General features: G+C 42.5%; 1 protein-coding gene across 1 annotated transcript in view; it reads left to right on the top strand.

The window, feature by feature from the left end:
- Window positions 1-21,877, top strand: part of LOC139374550 (lysyl oxidase homolog 3B-like) — a 74,610-nt gene that overhangs the window by 9,320 nt on the left and 43,413 nt on the right. Inside the window, exons 2-3 of the mRNA XM_071115542.1 lie at window positions 16,703-17,036; window positions 18,673-18,836. Of these exons, the coding sequence (XP_070971643.1) occupies window positions 16,712-17,036; window positions 18,673-18,836 (489 nt within the window). The 5' untranslated portion in view covers window positions 16,703-16,711. The remainder of the gene's footprint in view (window positions 1-16,702; window positions 17,037-18,672; window positions 18,837-21,877) is intronic.

Raw genomic sequence — 21,877 nt, 5'->3', positions numbered from 1 at the left:
TGGAGTAGTCTATACACTGCAGGTAGGGATACTAGCTGAATGGAGTAGTCTATACACTGTAGGTAGGGATACTAGCTGAATGGAGTAGCCTATACACTGTAGGTAGGATGGAGTAGTCTATACACTGCAGGTAGGTATACTAGCTGAATGGATTAGCCTATACACTGTAGGTAGGATGGAGTAGTCTATACACTGTAGGTAGGGATACTAGCTGAATGGAGTAGTCTATACACTGCATGTAGGGATACTAGCTGAATGGAGTAGTCTATACACTGTAGGTAGGTATACTAGCTGAATGGAGTAGTCTATACACTGTAGGTAGGTATACTAGCTGAATGGAGTAGTCTATACACTGCAGGTAGGATGGAGTAGCCTGGACACTGCAGGTAGGGATACTAGCTGAATGGAGTAGTCTATACTCTGCAGGTAGGGTATACTAGCTGAATGGATTAGTCTATACACTGCAGGTAGGATGGAGTAGTCTATACACTGCAGGTAGGGATACTAGCTGAATAGTGTAGTCTATACACTGTAGGTAGGTATACTAGCTGAATGGAGTAGTCTATACACTGTAGGTAGGATGGAGTAGTCTATACACTGCAGGTAGGGATACTAGCTGAATGGAGTAGTCTATACACTGTAGGTAGGGATACTAGCTGAATGGAGTAGTCTATACACTGTAGGTAGGATGGAGTAGTCTATACACTGTAGGTAGGATGGAGTAGCCTATACACTGCAGGTAGGATGGAGTAGCCTATACACTGTAGGTAGGATGGAGTAGCCTATACACTGTAGGTAGGATGGAGTAGTCTATACACTGTAGGTAGGATGGAGTAGTCTATACACTGTAGGTAGGATGGAGTAGCCTATACACTGTAGGTAGGATGGAGTAGCCTATACACTGTAGGTAGGATGGAGTAGTCTATACACTGTAGGTAGGATGGAGTAGCCTATACACTGTAGGTAGGATGGAGTAGCCTATACACTGTAGGTAGGATGGAGTAGTCTATACACTGTAGGTAGGATGGAGTAGCCTATACACTGTAGGTAGGATGGAGTAGTCTATACACTGTAGGTAGGTATACTAGCTGAATGGAGTAGTCTATACACTGTAGGTAGGATGGAGTAGTCTATATACTGCAGTTAGGATGGAGTAGTCTATACACTGCAGGTAGGGATACTAGCTGAATGGAGTAGTCTATACACTGTAGGTAGGGATACTAGCTGAATGGAGTAGCCTATACACTGTAGGTAGGATGGAGTAGTCTATACACTGCAGGTAGGTATACTAGCTGAATGGATTAGCCTATACACTGTAGGTAGGATGGAGTAGTCTATACACTGCAGGTAGGGATACTAGCTGAATAGTGTAGTCTATACACTGTAGGTAGGTATACTAGCTGAATGGAGTAGTCTATACTCTGCAGGTAGGGTATACTAGCTGAATGGATTAGTCTATACACTGCAGGTAGGATGGAGTAGTCTATACACTGCAGGTAGGGATACTAGCTGAATAGTGTAGTCTATACACTGTAGGTAGGTATACTAGCTGAATGGAGTAGTCTATACACTGTAGGTAGGATGGAGTAGTCTATACACTGCAGGTAGGGATACTAGCTGAATGGAGTAGTCTATACACTGTAGGTAGGGATACTAGCTGAATGGAGTAGTCTATACACTGTAGGTAGGATGGAGTAGTCTATACACTGTAGGTAGGATGGAGTAGCCTATACACTGCAGGTAGGATGGAGTAGCCTATACACTGTAGGTAGGATGGAGTAGCCTATACACTGTAGGTAGGATGGAGTAGTCTATACACTGTAGGTAGGATGGAGTAGTCTATACACTGTAGGTAGGATGGAGTAGCCTATACACTGTAGGTAGAATGGAGTAGCCTATACACTGTAGGTAGGATGGAGTAGTCTATACACTGTAGGTAGGATGGAGTAGCCTATACACTGTAGGTAGGATGGAGTAGCCTATACACTGTAGGTAGGATGGAGTAGTCTATACACTGTAGGTAGGATGGAGTAGCCTATACACTGTAGGTAGGATGGAGTAGTCTATACACTGTAGGTAGGTATACTAGCTGAATGGAGTAGTCTATACACTGTAGGTAGGATGGAGTAGTCTATATACTGCAGTTAGGATGGAGTAGTCTATACACTGCAGGTAGGGATACTAGCTGAATGGAGTAGTCTATACACTGTAGGTAGGGATACTAGCTGAATGGAGTAGCCTATACACTGTAGGTAGGATGGAGTAGTCTATACACTGCAGGTAGGTATACTAGCTGAATGGATTAGCCTATACACTGTAGGTAGGATGGAGTAGTCTATACACTGCAGGTAGGGATACTAGCTGAATAGTGTAGTCTATACACTGTAGGTAGGTATACTAGCTGAATGGAGTAGTCTATACACTGTAGGTAGGATGGAGTAGTCTATACACTGCAGGTAGGGATACTAGCTGAATGGAGTAGTCTATACACTGTAGGTAGGTATACTAGCTGAATGGAGTAGTCTATACACTGCAGGTAGGATGGAGTAGCCTGGACACTGCAGGTAGGGATACTAGCTGAATAGTGTAGTCTATACACTGTAGGTAGGTATACTAGCTGAATGGAGTAGTCTATACACTGTAGGTAGGATGGAGTAGTCTATACACTGCAGGTAGGGATACTAGCTGAATGGAGTAGTCTATACACTGTAGGTAGGGATACTAGCTGAATGGAGTAGTCTATACACTGTAGGTAGGATATACTAGCTGAATGGAGTAGTCTATACACTGTAGGTAGAATGGAGTAGTCTATACACTGTAGGTAGAATGGAGTAGTCTATACACTGTAGGTAGGATGGAGTAGTCTATACACTGCAGGTAGGGATACTAGCTGAATGGAGTAGTCTATACACTGTAGGTAGGATGGAGTAGTCTATACACTGTAGGTAGGATGGAGTAGCCTATACACTGCAGGTAGGATGGAGTAGCCTATACACTGTAGGTAGGATGGAGTAGTCTATACACTGTAGGTAGGATGGAGTAGTCTATACACTGCAGGTAGGATGGAGTAGTCTATACACTGCAGGTAGGGATACTAGCTGAATGGAGTAGTCTATACACTGTAGGTAGGATGGAGTAGTCTATACACTGTAGGTAGGATGGAGTAGCCTATACACTGCAGGTAGGATGGAGTAGTCTGTACACTGCAGGTAGGTATACTAGCTGAATGGAGTAGTCTATACACTGTAGGTAGGATGGAGTAGTCTATACACTGTAGGTAGGTATACTAGCTGAATGGAGTAGTCTATACACTGTAGGTAGGGATACTAGCTGAATGGAGTAGTCTATACACTGTAGGTAGGATGGAGTAGTCTATACACTGTAGGTAGGATGGAGTAGCCTATACACTGCAGGTAGGATGGAGTAGCCTATACACTGTAGGTAGGATGGAGTAGCCTATACACTGTAGGTAGGATGGAGTAGTCTATACACTGTAGGTAGGATGGAGTAGTCTATACACTGTAGGTAGGATGGAGTAGCCTATACACTGTAGGTAGGATGGAGTAGCCTATACACTGTAGGTAGGATGGAGTAGTCTATACACTGTAGGTAGGATGGAGTAGCCTATACACTGTAGGTAGGATGGAGTAGCCTATACACTGTAGGTAGGATGGAGTAGTCTATACACTGTAGGTAGGATGGAGTAGCCTATACACTGTAGGTAGGATGGAGTAGTCTATACACTGTAGGTAGGTATACTAGCTGAATGGAGTAGTCTATACACTGTAGGTAGGATGGAGTAGTCTATATACTGCAGTTAGGATGGAGTAGTCTATACACTGCAGGTAGGGATACTAGCTGAATGGAGTAGTCTATACACTGTAGGTAGGGATACTAGCTGAATGGAGTAGCCTATACACTGTAGGTAGGATGGAGTAGTCTATACACTGCAGGTAGGTATACTAGCTGAATGGATTAGCCTATACACTGTAGGTAGGATGGAGTAGTCTATACACTGTAGGTAGGGATACTAGCTGAATGGAGTAGTCTATACACTGCAGGTAGGTATACTAGCTGAATGGAGTAGTCTATACACTGCATGTAGGGATACTAGCTGAATGGAGTAGTCTATACACTGTAGGTAGGTATACTAGCTGAATGGAGTAGTCTATACACTGTAGGTAGGTATACTAGCTGAATGGAGTAGTCTATACACTGCAGGTAGGATGGAGTAGCCTGGACACTGCAGGTAGGGATACTAGCTGAATGGAGTAGTCTATACACTGTAGGTAGGATGGAGTAGTCTATACACTGCAGGTAGGGATACTAGCTGAATAGAGTAGTCTATACACTGTAGGTAGGGATACTAGCTGAATGGAGTAGCCTATACACTGTAGGTAGGATGGAGTAGTCTATACACTGCAGGTAGGTATACTAGCTGAATGGATTAGCCTATACACTGTAGGTAGGATGGAGTAGTCTATACACTGTAGGTAGGGATACTAGCTGAATGGAGTAGTCTATACACTGCAGGTAGGTATACTAGCTGAATGGAGTAGTCTATACACTGCAGGTAGGGATACTAGCTGAATGGAGTAGTCTATACACTGCAGGTAGGGATACTAGCTGAATGGAGTAGTCTGTACACTGCAGGTAGGGATACTAGCTGAATGGAGTAGTCTATACACTGCAGGTAGGATGGAGTAGTCTATACACTGCAGGTAGGGATACTAGCTGAATGGAGTAGTCTATACACTGTAGGTAGGATGGAGTAGTCTATACACTGTAGGTAGGATGGAGTAGTCTATACACTGCAGGTAGGATGGAGTAGTCTATACACTGTAGGTAGGATGGAGTAGTCTATACACTCCAGGTAGGATGGAGTAGTCTATACACTGTAGGTAGGATGGAGTAGTCTATACACTGCAGGTAGGATATACTAGCTGAATGGAGTAGTCTATACACTGCAGGTAGGATGGAGTAGTCTATACACTGCAGGTAGGGATACTAGCTGAATGGATTAGCCTATACACTGCAGGTAGGATGGAGTAGTCTATACACTGCAGGTAGGATATACTAGCTGAATGGAGTAGTCTATACACTGTAGGTAGGATGGAGTAGCCTATACACTGTAGGTAGGTATACTAGCTGAATGGAGTAGTCTATACACTGCAGGTAGGATGGAGTAGTCTATACACTGTAGGTAGGATGGAGTAGTCTATACACTGTAGGTAGGTATACTAGCTGAATGGAGTAGTCTATACACTGCAGGTAGGATGGAGTAGTCTATACACTGTAGGTAGGATGGAGTAGTCTATACACTGTAGGTAGGTATACTAGCTGAATGGAGTAGTCTATACACTGCAGGTAGGATGGAGTAGTCTATACACTGTAGGTAGGATGGAGTAGTCTATACACTGTAGGTAGGTATACTAGCTGAATGGAGTAGTCTATACACTGCAGGTAGGATGGAGTAGTCTATACACTGTAGGTAGGATGGAGTAGTCTATACACTGTAGGTAGGATGGAGTAGTCTATACACTGCAGGTAGGATGGAGTAGTCTATACACTGCAGGTAGGATGGAGTAGTCTATACACTGTAGGTAGGGATACTAGCTGAATGGAGTAGTCTATACACTGCAGGTAGGGTATACTAGCTGAATGGAGTAGTCTATACACTGCAGGTAGGATGGAGTAGTCTATACACTGCAGGTAGGGATACTAGCTGAATAGTGTAGTCTATACACTGTAGGTAGGTATACTAGCTGAATGGAGTAGTCTATACACTGCAGGTAGGATGGAGTAGTCTATACACTGTAGGTAGGATGGAGTAGTCTATACACTGTAGGTAGGTATACTAGCTGAATGGAGTAGTCTATACACTGCAGGTAGGATGGAGTAGTCTATACACTGTAGGTAGGATGGAGTAGTCTATACACTGTAGGTAGGTATACTAGCTGAATGGAGTAGTCTATACACTGCAGGTAGGATGGAGTAGTCTATACACTGTAGGTAGGATGGAGTAGTCTATACACTGTAGGTAGGTATACTAGCTGAATGGAGTAGTCTATACACTGCAGGTAGGATGGAGTAGTCTATACACTGTAGGTAGGATGGAGTAGTCTATTCACTGTAGGTAGGATGGAGTAGTCTATACACTGCAGGTAGGATGGAGTAGTCTATACACTGCAGGTAGGATGGAGTAGTCTATACACTGCAGGTAGGGATACTAGCTGAATGGAGTAGTCTGTACACTGCAGGTAGGGATACTAGCTGAATGGAGTAGTCTATACACTGCAGGTAGGATGGAGTAGTCTATACACTGCAGGTAGGGATACTAGCTGAATGGAGTAGTCTATACACTGTAGGTAGGATGGAGTAGTCTATACACTGTAGGTAGGATGGAGTAGTCTATACACTGCAGGTAGGATGGAGTAGTCTATACACTGTAGGTAGGATGGAGTAGTCTATACACTCCAGGTAGGATGGAGTAGTCTATACACTGTAGGTAGGATGGAGTAGTCTATACACTGCAGGTAGGATATACTAGCTGAATGGAGTAGTCTATACACTGCAGGTAGGATGGAGTAGTCTATACACTGCAGGTAGGGATACTAGCTGAATGGATTAGCCTATACACTGCAGGTAGGATGGAGTAGTCTATACACTGCAGGTAGGATATACTAGCTGAATGGAGTAGTCTATACACTGTAGGTAGGATGGAGTAGCCTATACACTGTAGGTAGGTATACTAGCTGAATGGAGTAGTCTATACACTGCAGGTAGGATGGAGTAGTCTATACACTGTAGGTAGGATGGAGTAGTCTATACACTGTAGGTAGGTATACTAGCTGAATGGAGTAGTCTATACACTGCAGGTAGGATGGAGTAGTCTATACACTGTAGGTAGGATGGAGTAGTCTATACACTGTAGGTAGGTATACTAGCTGAATGGAGTAGTCTATACACTGCAGGTAGGATGGAGTAGTCTATACACTGTAGGTAGGATGGAGTAGTCTATACACTGTAGGTAGGTATACTAGCTGAATGGAGTAGTCTATACACTGCAGGTAGGATGGAGTAGTCTATACACTGTAGGTAGGATGGAGTAGTCTATACACTGTAGGTAGGATGGAGTAGTCTATACACTGCAGGTAGGATGGAGTAGTCTATACACTGCAGGTAGAATGGAGTAGTCTATACACTGTAGGTAGGGATACTAGCTGAATGGAGTAGTCTATACACTGCAGGTAGGGTATACTAGCTGAATGGAGTAGTCTATACACTGCAGGTAGGATGGAGTAGTCTATACACTGCAGGTAGGGATACTAGCTGAATAGTGTAGTCTATACACTGTAGGTAGGTATACTAGCTGAATGGAGTAGTCTATACACTGTAGGTAGGATGGAGTAGTCTATACACTGCAGGTAGGGATACTAGCTGAATGGAGTAGTCTATACACTGTAGGTAGGGATACTAGCTGAATGGAGTAGTCTATACACTGTAGGTAGGATATACTAGCTGAATGGAGTAGTCTATACACTGTAGGTAGAATGGAGTAGTCTATACACTGTAGGTAGAATGGAGTAGTCTATACACTGTAGGTAGGATGGAGTAGTCTATACACTGCAGGTAGGGATACTAGCTGAATGGAGTAGTCTATACACTGTAGGTAGGATGGAGTAGTCTATACACTGTAGGTAGGATGGAGTAGCCTATACACTGCAGGTAGGATGGAGTAGCCTATACACTGTAGGTAGGATGGAGTAGTCTATACACTGTAGGTAGGATGGAGTAGTCTATACACTGCAGGTAGGATGGAGTAGTCTATACACTGCAGGTAGGGATACTAGCTGAATGGAGTAGTCTATACACTGTAGGTAGGATGGAGTAGTCTATACACTGTAGGTAGGATGGAGTAGCCTATACACTGCAGGTAGGATGGAGTAGTCTGTACACTGCAGTTAGGTATACTAGCTGAATGGAGTAGTCTATACACTGTAGGTAGGATGGAGTAGTCTATACACTGTAGGTAGGTATACTAGCTGAATGGAGTAGTCTATACACTGTAGGTAGGGATACTAGCTGAATGGAGTAGTCTATACACTGTAGGTAGGATGGAGTAGTCTATACACTGTAGGTAGGATGGAGTAGCCTATACACTGCAGGTAGGATGGAGTAGCCTATACACTGTAGGTAGGATGGAGTAGCCTATACACTGTAGGTAGGATGGAGTAGTCTATACACTGTAGGTAGGATGGAGTAGTCTATACACTGTAGGTAGGATGGAGTAGCCTATACACTGTAGGTAGGATGGAGTAGCCTATACACTGTAGGTAGGATGGAGTAGTCTATACACTGTAGGTAGGATGGAGTAGCCTATACACTGTAGGTAGGATGGAGTAGCCTATACACTGTAGGTAGGATGGAGTAGTCTATACACTGTAGGTAGGATGGAGTAGCCTATACACTGTAGGTAGGATGGAGTAGTCTATACACTGTAGGTAGGTATACTAGCTGAATGGAGTAGTCTATACACTGTAGGTAGGATGGAGTAGTCTATATACTGCAGTTAGGATGGAGTAGTCTATACACTGCAGGTAGGGATACTAGCTGAATGGAGTAGTCTATACACTGTAGGTAGGGATACTAGCTGAATGGAGTAGCCTATACACTGTAGGTAGGATGGAGTAGTCTATACACTGCAGGTAGGTATACTAGCTGAATGGATTAGCCTATACACTGTAGGTAGGATGGAGTAGTTTATACACTGTAGGTAGGGATACTAGCTGAATGGAGTAGTCTATACACTGCAGGTAGGTATACTAGCTGAATGGAGTAGTCTATACACTGCATGTAGGGATACTAGCTGAATGGAGTAGTCTATACACTGTAGGTAGGATGGAGTAGCCTATACACTGCAGGTAGGATGGAGTAGCCTATACACTGTAGGTAGGATGGAGTAGCCTATACACTGTAGGTAGGATGGAGTAGTCTATACACTGTAGGTAGGATGGAGTAGTCTATACACTGTAGGTAGGATGGAGTAGCCTATACACTGTAGGTAGGATGGAGTAGCCTATACACTGTAGGTAGGATGGAGTAGTCTATACACTGTAGGTAGGATGGAGTAGCCTATACACTGTAGGTAGGATGGAGTAGCCTATACACTGTAGGTAGGATGGAGTAGTCTATACACTGTAGGTAGGATGGATTAGCCTATACACTGTAGGTAGGATGGAGTAGTCTATACACTGTAGGTAGGATGGAGTAGTCTATACACTGTAGGTAGGATGGAGTAGCCTATACACTCCAGGTAGGATGGAGTAGTCTATACACTGTAGGTAGGATGGAGTAGTCTATACACTGTAGGTAGGATGGAGTAGCCTATACACTCCAGGTAGGATGGAGTAGTCTATACACTGTAGGTAGGATGGAGTAGTCTATACACTGTACGTAGGATGGAGTAGTCTATACACTGTAGGTAGGATGGAGTAGTCTATACACTGTACGTAGGATGGAGTAGTCTATACACTCCAGGTAGGATGGAGTAGTCTATACACTCCAGGTAGGATGGAGTAGCCTGTACATTGCAGGTAGGGATACTAGCTGATGATGGACATATAGTCTACATGGTTTATGTTCCATGATGGACATATAGTCTACATGGTTTATGTTCCATGATGGACATATAGTCTACATGGTTTATGTTCCATGATGGACATATAGTCTACATGGTTTATGTTCCATGATGGACATATAGTCTACATGGTTTATGTTCCATGATGGACATATAGTCTACATGGTTTATGTTCCATGATGGACATATAGTCTACATGGTTTGTGTTCCATGATGGACATATAGTCTACATGGTTTATGTTCCATGATGGACATATAGTATACATGGTTTATGTTCCATGATGGACATATAGTCTACATGGTTTATGTTCCATGATGGACATATAGTCTACATAGTCTACATAGAGAGGTTATGCTGGTTATAGTAATGTAATAGCCTACATAGAGAGGTTATGCTGGTTATAATAATGTAATAGTCTACTTAAAGAGGTTATGCTGGTTATAATAATGTAATAGCCTACATAGAGAGGTTATGCTGGTTATAATAATGTAATAGCCTACATAGAGAGGTTATGCTGGTTATAATAATGTAATAGTCTACTTAAAGAGGTTATGCTGGTTATAATAATGTAATAGCCTACATAGAGGTTATGCTGGTTATAATAATGTAATAGTCTACTTAGAGAGGTTATGCTGGTTATAATAATTTAATAGCCTACATAGAGAGGTTATGCTGGTTATAATAATGTAATAGTCTACATAGAGAGGTTATGCTGGTTATAATAATGTAATAGCCTACATAGAGAGGTTATGCTGGTTATAATAATGTATTAGTCTACTTCAAATCAAATCAAATCAAATTTTATTTGTCACATACACATGGTTAGCAGATGTTAATGAGAGTGTAGCGAAATGCTTGTGCTTCTAGTTCCGACAATGCAGTAATAACCAACAAGTAATCTAGCTAACAATTCCAAAACTACTACCTTATAGACACAAGTGTAAGGGGATAAAGAATATGTACATAAGGATATATGAATGAGTGATGGTACAGAGCGGCATAGGCAAGATACAGTAGATGGTATTGAGTGCAGTATATACATATGAGATGAGTATGTAAACAAAGTGGCATAGTTAAAGTGGCTAGTGATACATGTATTACATAAAGATGCAGTAGATGATATAGAGTACAGTATATACGTATACATATGAGATGAATAATGTAGGGTATGTAAACATTATATTAGGTAGCATTGTTTAAAGTGGCTAGTGATATATTTTACATCATTTCCCATCAATTCCCATTGTTAAAGTGGCTGGAGTTGAGTCAGTGTGTTGGCAGCAGCCACTCAATGTTAGTGGTGGCTGTTTAACAGTCTGATGGCCTTGTGTTGCTGTCCTGGGGCTCGGTGGGGTGTGTTTATGCCGAGGTAGGTATAGGTATATAGGTAGGTGTAGGTATAGTTTCCCGTGTGCTATAGGGCATGCATTTCCAAACTGGGGTAATGCCATCGGGGTACGCCAAATAAAATATGCCATTTTTTCAGTCCATTTATATTTTCCAACGGGCCAAAACATTTTTTTTCTCGCCTAAGTAGCCTCTTTTTCACTTCCAAAAATAAAATTAAACCATCTCGTGTTTTGCGAAATGACAACACAATGTCAAATACAGGTAGCCTAGTCAAATAATTATCATCCAATCACATTAACCGTTACTCTCTCGTGGGAATTCCACTAACGGTCCGTATGGAGCCAATCGTAGCTGCTGCTTATGTTGGTATCTGTACTGATGGCGCAAAAGCCATGACAGGGAGACATAGTGGAGTGGTAACGCGCGTGCAAGCAGTTGCTCCTGACGCCACTTGGGTACACTGCAGCATCCACCGAGAGGCTCTTGGGTACACTGCAGCATCCACCGAGAGGCTCTTGGGTACACTGCAGCATCTGTTGCCAAGGGAATGCCTGACCGATTGAAAGGCGTTTTGGACACTACAGTGAAAATGGTTAACTTTGTTAAAGCAAGGCCCCTGAACTCTCGTGTATTTTCTGCATTATGTAATGATATGGGCAGCGACCATGTAACGCTTTGACAACATACAAAGTGTGCTGGTTATCAAGGGGCAAAGTATTAACACATTCTTTTGAATTAAGAGACGAGATTAAAGTTTTCTTTACTGACCATAATTTTCAGTTTCTCACACGACTGGCCTGTCCGGGTGATGTTTTTATCGACTGAATGATCTGAATCTAAGAATTACAGGGACTCTCCACAACTATATTCAATGTGCGGGACAAAATTGAGGCTACGATTAAGAAGTTGGAGCTCTTCTCTGTCTGCATTAACAAGGACAACACACAGGTCTTTCCATCAAAGTATGAGTTTGTGTGCAAATGAACTCCAGCTTACAGACAATGTCAAATGTGATATAGTGAAGCACCTGAGGGAGCTGGGTTCGCAATTACGCAGGTAATTTCCCGAAACGGATGACACAAACAACTGGATTTGTTATCCCTTTCATGCCCTGCCTCCAGTCCACTTACCGATATCTGAACAAGAGAGCCTCATCAAGATTGCAACAAGCGGTTCTGTGAAAATTGTATTTAATCAGAAGCCACTGACAGATTTCCTGATAGGGTTGCACTCAGAGTATCCTGCCTTGGCAAATCGTGCTGTTAAGACACTGATGCCCTTTGCAACCACTTGCCTATGTGAGAGTGGATTCTCGACCCTCACTAGCATGAAAACTAAATACAGGCACAGACTGTGTGTGGAAAATGATTAAAGACTGAGACTCTCTCCAACACAACCCAACATTGCAGAGTTACAGTATGTGTATCTTTCAAGCACACCCTTCTCATTAACCTGTGGTGAGTTATTCACAATTTTAGATGAACAAATAAGGTTTAATATGTAAGATGGTTTAATAATGAGCAAAATGATTGATTATTATTATTTGTGCCCTGGTCCTATAAGAGCTCTTTGTCACTTCCCACTGTTGGGTTCTGAGAATCTGAAATAGACTTATTCGTGTCACTGATGGAGAGAGTTTAATGTTTCAGGGAAAGCGATCACGTGGCAGGCATTGATAAGGGGAGAGAGTCATGGATAAGGGGTGAAGGGGGGAGTCGAGATCAGGTCAGGTCACGTTAAGGGAGTAATAAACGTTTATGGCCCGTATCACTTAGTTTCCTGCCTAGCAGTAAAGATGCAATGTTTGTACAGATGTGTAGGAGGAGACTCAGCCTAGGAGGAAGGGTTAAATATCAGTGCTTGTGTGAAAATGTTTTGTCTAATGTATTGATCCTCTGGGAAGAAGAATAAACTTGGTTAAACTTTCATAATGTCCTGTGAGTTTTATACTCTGAGAATTAGAACCGAACAAATGTAGAGTGTGTGTGGCGGGCTTACAATGATGTCAAAAAACAACATTTGAGAGTGTGTTGACCCTGGTGCTAGAGGGGGTACAGCTGACCCTGGTGCTTGAGGGGGTACGCAGCTGGAGGTTGAGTGTTTGAAAGGGTACGGGACTATAACAAGTTTGGGAACCACTGCTCTAGGGCAACGGTGTCTAAATGGAATTCGTATTTGTGGTCCTGGCAACTGGACCTTTTTTTGGAACACCATTATTTTTGACTTACTGAGATTTACTGTCAGGGCCCAGGTCTGTACAATCTGTGCAGAAGATCTAGATGCTGCTGTAGGCCTTCCTTGGTTGGGGACAGAAGCACCAGATCATCAGCAAACGGTGACATTTCACTTCAGATTCTAGTAGGGTGAGGCCGGGTGCTGCAGTCCAATGTTTACCCCCAAAAAATGTAGGCACTGAGCAAATTTCAGGTCTGCTGAGCGCAAACTTGAACAAATTATGTGTCTTCTTGTGCGCATTTACTGTTAACACTGAGGATGTACCTTCTATAAGTTACAGTTTTACTGTGAACACTGAGGCTGTACCCATTTTAAGTTACAGTTTTACTGTGAACACTGAGGCTGTACCTGCTTTAATTTACATTTTTACTGTGAACACTGAGGCTGTACCTGCTTTAAGTTGCAGTTTTACTGTGAACACTGAGGCTGTACCTTCTATAAGTTACAGTTTTACTGTGAACACCGAGGCTGTACCTGCTTTAAGTCACAGTTTTACTGTGAACACTGAGGCTGTACCTGCTTTAAGTTACAGTTTTACTGTGAACACTGAGGCTGTACCTGCTTTAAGTCACAGTTTTACTGTGAACACTGAGGCTGTACCTGCTTTAAGTCACAGTTTTACTGTGAACACAGGCTGTACCTGCTTTAAGTTACAGTTTTACTGTGAACACTGAGGCTGTACCTGCTTTAAGTCACAGTTTTACTGTGAACACTGATGCTGTACCTGCTTTAAGTTACAGTTTTACTGTGAACACTGAGGATGTACCTGCTTTAAGTTACAGTTTTACTGTGAACACTGAGGCTGTACCCATTTTAAGTTACAGATTTACTGTGAACACTGAGGCTGTTCCTGCTTTAAGTTACAGTTTTACTGTGAACACTGAGGCTGTACCTGCTTTAAGTTACAGTTTTACTGTGAACACTGAGGCTGTACCTGCTTTAAGTTACAGTTTTACTGTGAACACTGAGGCTGTACCTGCTTTAAGTTACAGTTTTACTGTGAACACTGAGGCTGTACCTGCTTTAAGTTACAGTTTTACTGTGAACACTGAGGCTGTACCCATTTTAAGTTACAGTTTTACTGTGAACACTGAGACTGTTCCTGCTTTAAGTTACAGTTTTACTGTGAACACTGAGGCTGTACCCATTTTAAGTTACAGTTTTACTGTGAACACTGAGGCTGTACCTGCTTTAAGTTACAGTTTTACTGTGAACACTGAGGCTGTACCCATTTTAAGTTACAGTTTTACTGTGAACACTGAGGCTGTACCTGCTTTAAGTTACAGTTTTACTGTGAACACTGAGGCTGTACCTGCTTTAAGTTACAGTTTTACTGTGAACACTGAGGCTGTACCCATTTTAAGTTACAGTTTTACTGTGAACACTGAGACTGTTCCTGCTTTAAGTTACAGTTTTACTGTGAACACTGAGGCTGTACCCATTTTAAGTTACAGTTTTACTGTGAACACTGAGGCTGTACCTGCTTTAAGTTACAGTTTTACTGTGAACACTGAGGCTGTACCTGCTTTAAGTTACAGTTTTACTGTGAACACTGAGGCTGTACCTGCTTTAAGTCACAGTTTTACTGTGAACACTGAGGCTGTACCTGCTTTCAGTTACAGTTTTAACAGTGGTCAAGTAGGCTACTCTGGCTATTTGATCATAACGTAGGCCTACCAGAGTAGCCTACCATTAAAAACAATGGATAAAATACATCTCATAACATTTTAACATGGAAATAGCTGTTCTATCATTCAGCCTACAGTAGCAGCCAATGTGTGGTGTTCAGTGTAGGACTACATTACATGAGACTTCTGGGGGAAAAAACATGCAGGGGTTGTGTTAAAACCTGTTTCAAGATTGTAACAATGGGAAACCACACACTGAGTAAAGGAATAAAAAAAGAATTTCTTCCATAAATATAGTAAACACTCACAACAATAATCAGACGAGGCATGAAGGTCAGTAAATTAGGCGTCAACTGCCAACGCCACAACGAAACAACCAAAAGGTACCTGTATGCATGGAGAGAGGAATCTCTTGCTGAATGGGGAAACAGTGGCTTTATCCCACAGGTATACCCCATCAGCAATGCCCACCCTCCCAACTCTGCCCACCTCTCCTACTCCGCCCCACTCTCCTACTCCGCCCACCAATCTGCTACAGGAAGTAAGCACAGCAAAACACAGTAGACAGAGCAGGGAGGGACGACAGTGGTGTTGATGTGAGTCATTACCAGCCACACTTGACATGAACCTGTTTATCCACTTGTCCTTCAGACAAGGAGATGACTGGATGTGTGCCCTCGTTAATTCGTTGATTATATATGCTGAAGTGGGTGCGGCTCAAGCTGCATCTCTGTTTCACCCCCCCCCCCCCCCCCCCAGCCCTGTGGAAATTAATCTGTGTGTTTTTATGTCAATTTTAACCTATTGACCTCTCCTGTCCCTCCTAGGGGACCTATTGACCTATTGACCTCTCCTGTCCCTCCCAGTGGACCTATTGACCTATTGACCTCTCCTGTCCCTCCCAGGGGACCTATTGACCTCTCCTGTCCCTCCCAGGGACCTATTGACCTATTGACCTCTCCTGTCCCTCCCAGGGGACCTATTGACCTCTCCTGCCCCTCCCAGGGGACCTATTGATCTCTTGTGCCCCTCCCAGGGGACCTATTGTCCTCTCCTGCCCCTCCCAGGGACCTATTGTCCTCTCCTGCCCCTCCCAGGGACCTATTGTCCTCTCCTGCTCCTCCCAGGGGACCTATTGACCTATTGACCTCTCCTGTCCCTCCCAGTGGACCTATTGACCTCTCCTGCTCCTCCCAGGGGACCTATTGTCCTCTCCTGCCCCTCCCAGGGACCTATTGTCCTCTCCTGCCCCTCTCAGGGACCTATTGTCCTCTCCTGCCCCTCCCAGGGGACCTATTGACCTATTGACCTCTCTTGTCCCTCCCAGGGGACCTATTGACCTCTCCTGCCCCTCCTAGGGGACCTATTGACCTCTCCTGCTCCTCCCAGGGGACCTATTGACCTCTCCTGCTCCTCCCAGGGGACCTATTGACCTATTGACCTCTCTTGTCCTTCCTAGGGGACCAATTGACCGCTCCTGCCCCTCCCAGTGGACCCATTGACCTCTCCTGTCCCTGTGCCCCCCAGGGGACCTATTGACCTCTCCTGCCCCTCCTAGGGGACCTATTGACCTCTCCTGCCCCTCCCAGGGGAGCTATTGTCCTCTCCTGCCCCTCCCAGGGGACCTATTGTCCTCTCCTGTCCCTGTGCCTCCCAGGGGACCTATTGACCTCTCCTGTCCCTCCTAGGGGACCTATTTACCTATCCTGTCCCTCCTAGGGGACCTATTGATCTCTCCTGCCCCTCCCAGGGGACCTATTGTCCTCTCCTGCTCCTCCCAGGGGACCTATTGACCTCTCCTGTCCCTCCCAGGGGACCTATTGACCTCTCCTGTCCCTGCCCCTACAGGTCGGAAAGATGAAGACCTCAAGATGGTGGCAGCAATGTTCAGTCATCAGCTTCCTGTTAGCTGTTTGGCTTCCAGCCTGGATCATGGCCCAGACAACGCCCCCTACCCAGAGCACCACCTCTCCCAAACCCCAGAACGACCGGCTGCAGTTTCGTCTGGTGGGGTACCCCCGGAAGCACAACGAGGGGCGCATCGAGATCTTCTACAAGGGAGAGTGGGGGACCATCTGTGATGACGACTTCTCTCTGTCCAATGCCAACGTCCTCTGTCGCCAGCTGGGCTTCGTTTCTGCTACGGGGTGGACACATAGTGCCAAGTACGGCAAGGGACTAGGTGAGGGACCTACTGCAAAATGGCATGTATAATTCTGTTCTGTTTATGTTATTATTTAATATGTTCTGTTTATATATTATTATTTAATATGTTCTGTTTATATATTATTATATAATATGTTCTGTTTATATATTATTATATAATATGTTCTGTTTATATATTATGTTCTGTTCTGTTTATATATTATTATATAATATGTTCTGTTTATATATTATGCTCTGTTCTGTTTATATATTATTATATAATACGTTCTGTTTATATATTATTATATATTATGTTCTGTTTATATATTATTATTTAATACGTTCTGTTTAGATGTTATTATTTAATATGTTCTGTGTGTATGTTATTATATAATATGTTCTGCTTAAATATTATTTTTAAATATGTTCTGTTTGTATATTATTTAATACGTTCTGTTTATATATTATTATTTAATATGTTCTGTTCTGTTTATATATTATTATATAATATGTTCTGTTTATATGTTATTATTTAATACGTTCTGTTTATATTATTATTATATAATATGTTCTGTTTATATATTATTTAATGTTCTGTTTATATATTATTATTTAATACGTTCTGTTTATATTATTATTATTTAATATGTTCTGTTTATATTATTATTATTTAATATGTTCTGTTTATATATTATTATTTAATATGTTCTGTTTATATTATTATTATTTAATATGTTCTGTTTAAATATTATTATTTAATATGTTCTGTTTATATATTAGATCATATGTTCTGTGTGTATGTTAATATATAATATGTTCAGGTTATATATTATTATTATTTAATATGTTCTGTTAATATATTATTATGTTCTGTTCTGTTTATAGTCTTATGTTCTGTTCTGTCGATATATTATTATATAATATGTTATGTTTATATATTATTTTTTCATATGTTCTGTTCTGTTTATATGTTATTATTTAATATGTTCTGTTTATATATTATTATTTAATATGTTCTGTTTATATATTATTATTATTAAATATGTTCTGTTTATATGTTATTATTATTATTTAATATGTTCTGTTTATATATTAGTATAATTTAATATGTTCTGTTTAATTATTATTAGTTAATATGTTCTGTTTATTATGATTTAATATGTTCTGTTCTGTTTATATGTTATTATTTAATATGTTCTGTTTATATATTATTATTTAATACGTTCTGTTTATATATTATTATTATTAAATATGTTCTGTTTATATGTTATTATTATTAGTTAATATGTTCTGTTGATATATTTGTATTATTTAATATGTTGTATGTCAGAGCATGGCGTCATGTTAAAGACGTTTTAAACGTTTCCTGTTGAAAAGTGATAAAGTGTTATTTTAGACAACTGCAAACTAGAAGGAGCTTGGCATTGAAGGTGTTGGTCTGATGGAAACTCGTGATGTCATCAGCCTCCATCTTGCTTCTTGAGGAACAATAGAGAACTAACGAGGAATCCCCCCCCCCCCCCCCACTTGTGCCACGTCATGAGGATACCTGGACCACCTATTGAGATGTACCTTTAGTTCAGTAAATCAGGTGTTAAATTAGGTGAAAAGGAGAGTGGAGTACCACTGTAAAGTGGTTACTATTAGTGACTGTCTGTCTGCTCTCCATGCAGGGAAGATCTGGCTGGATAATGTGCAGTGTAACGGAGGAGAGAAGAGCATTGAGCTGTGTAAATCCCGGGGTTGGGGCAACAGTGACTGCACACACGATGAGGACGCTGGAGTCGTCTGCAAGGACGAGAGGCTTCCTGGTTTTGTCTACTCCAACATCATCGATGTAAGGCACTAATTGTATTGTCATGCTCAGTAGGTGGGTTGGGGTCAATTCCATTTAAATTCCAGTCAATTCAGGAAGTACATCGAAACCCTAATTCTATTCAATGCTTTTCAATTAGGAACATTTTGAATTGGAATTGCTTTATCCATAGGTCTCTGGTCAAAAGTAGTGCAATATATAGGGATTAGTATGCTATTTGGGATGTTAACAGTGACTAGGCCTACTGATTAATATAACACTGTGTTCTTGGTGGATTAATATGAGTCTATAGGGTTCATATGAGTCAGGGTTCATGGACTTTACATAGGGTCCTGTCTGTCAGGGTTCATAGACTCTACATAGGGTACAGTCTGTCAGGGTTCATAGACTCTACATAGGGTACAGTCTGTAGGATTATGCAACATTCAGTCTGCTGTCTGTCTGTAGTAAACACTACATTACATGTACTGTAAATAGTACAGTTTATTTATTTATTTAACTAGGCAAGTCAGTTAAGAACAAATTCTTATATGCAATGATCTTTTACCCCGGATAAACCCTAACCCAGATGATGCTGGGCCAATTGGGAGTCCCATAGGGCGGTGCACAATCACGGCCGGTTGTGACACAGCCTGGAATCGAACTAGGGTCTGTAGTGAAGCCTCTTGCACTGAGATGCATTACCTTAGACCGCTGCTCCACTCGGGAGCCAATACATGCTACAGTACATACTACTGTTTCTGGTGGGCTGGAGAGGCTTGTGTTCCTGGAGAGCAACCCTCCTGTAGGTTTAAACTCCAACCCTGTTCCTGGAGAGCTACCCTCCTGTAGGATTTAACTCCAACCCTGTTCCTGGAGAGCTACCCTCCTGTAGGTTTAAACTCCAACCCTGTTCCTGGAGAGCAACCCTCCTGTAGGTTTTAACTCTAGCCCTGTTCCTGGAGAGCTACCCTCCTGTAGGTTTTAACTCCAACCCTGTTCCTGGAGAGATACCCTCCTGTAGGTTTTAACTCCAACCCTGTTCCTGGAGAGATACCCTCCTGTAGGTTTTAACTCCAACCCTGTTCCTGTAGAGAAACCCTTCTTTAGGTTTTAACTCCGACCCTGTTCCTGTAGAGAAACCCTCCTGTAGGTTAAAACTCCAACCTTGTTTCTGGAGAGCTACCCTCCTTTAGGTTTTAACCCCGACCCTGTCCCTGGAGAGAAACCCTCCTGTAGTTAAAACTCTGACCCAGTTCCTGGAGAGCTAACCTCCTGTAGGGTTTCAATATATTAGGGTTGGAGAGCTGCCCTCCTTTAGGTTTTAACTCCGACCCTGTTCCTGGAGAGCTACCCTCCTGTAGGGTTTCAATAGATTAGGGTTGGAGAGCTGCCCTCCTGTAGGTTTTTAACTCCGACCCTGTTCGTGGAGAGCTACCCTCCTGTAGGGTTTCAATAGATTAGGGTTGGAGAGCTGCCCTCCTGTAGGTTTTAACTCCGACCCTGTTCGTGGAGAGCTACCCACCCTCCTGTAGGGTTTCAATAGATTAGGGTTGGAGAGCTGCCCTCCTGTAGGTTTTAACTCCGACCCTGTTCCTGGAGAGCTAACCTCCTCTAGGGTTTCAATAGATTAGGGTTGGAGAGCTGCCCTCCTGTAGGTTTTAACTCCGACCCTGTTCCTGGAGAGCTACCCTCCTGTAGGGCTTCAATAGATTAGGGTTGGAGAGCTGCCCTCCTGTAGGTTTTAACTCTGACCCTGTTCCTGGAGAGCTAACCTCCTGTAGGGTTTAAATAGATTAGGGTTGGAGAGCCCTATACCACAGTTTACAATTACACTCTCATAGACCATTCACTATGTTATAACATGGCCGTGTCATAAGTTAACCGCTAGTGAGTGATTGTCCAACACAGTTGTAGTGTTGAACAGCACATAGGTGCCAGACTGCCAGTCTTTTTCCATTTCCTTTTTCCTCTCTCCCTCCCCCTTATTGGACGGTATGAGCTCTCTAAACAAGAGCTTTCTTAAGGGTTGAAGTTTTAATTTTCTTAAACATGGAATTCCTCCACTCCTCAAGCTCCTCCCCCTCCAGCTCCTCCTCCTTCCACCTCCTCCTCCTTCTTATCCTCCGGCTATTGCTTCTCCTGCTCTTCCAGCTCCTCCTCCTCTCTGTGTTCCTGACTCCTCATCTGACCAGTCTGGCGAAAAGACAACAAACCAGGAGTTCAGCCTTCTCCTCTTCCACCCACTCAGTCTGATCTGACTCAATGCAACGCAGCCTGGGAATGAAGAATCCACAGTTACAAACCAGTTAGTTACTATTACTGCTTTTAGTCATGACCATTTACTATTACTGCCTTTAGTCATGACCAGTTACTATTACTGCCTTTAGTCATGACCAGTTACTATTACTGCCTTTAGTCATGACCAGTTACTATTACTGCCTTTAGTCATGACCAGTTACTATTACTGCCTTTAGTCATGACCAGTTACTATTACTGCCTTTAGTCATGACCAGTTACTATTACTGCCTTTAGTCACGACCAGATACTATTACTGCCTTTAGTCAACCAGATACTATTACTGCCTTTAGTCAACCAGATACTATTACTGCCTTTAGTCAACCAGTTACTATTACTGCATTTAGTCAACCAGATACTATTACTGCCTTTAGTCATGACCAGTTACTATTACTGCCTTTAGTCAACCAGATACTATTACTGCCTTTAATCAACGAGATACTATTACTGCCTTTAGTCAACCAGATACTATTATTGTATCTGTAGGGCAATCAGGGCAGGCTACACAGTAGCCTGCCCTGATTCCAGATCAGTTTTGTATCTGTATCTGTGCTGCTGCTGTCTTGTCATAGGAGTTAGCAAGACACCCCAAAGAGATCTGGCAACATGCCACATCACGCCAGCCTCGTTGGACCATGCTAATCTTATGAGGTCCCATTCCGTTCCTTTAACAAAACAAGTCAGGATGTTGGATCAGGCAAACACAACTCAGGAGGCCTGTTTTATTGCTCTGAGGGGTCACCGGCCTCACCCCAGCACTCTGTATAACCCCGGACCCCTGAAAC

This window comes from Oncorhynchus clarkii, chromosome 19 (assembly GCF_045791955.1).
Source record: "Oncorhynchus clarkii lewisi isolate Uvic-CL-2024 chromosome 19, UVic_Ocla_1.0, whole genome shotgun sequence".
NCBI classification, from domain to species: Eukaryota; Metazoa; Chordata; class Actinopteri; order Salmoniformes; family Salmonidae; genus Oncorhynchus; species Oncorhynchus clarkii.
Note: the sequence above shows the minus strand (reverse complement) of the source record. Positions and strands in the feature narration are given on the sequence as shown.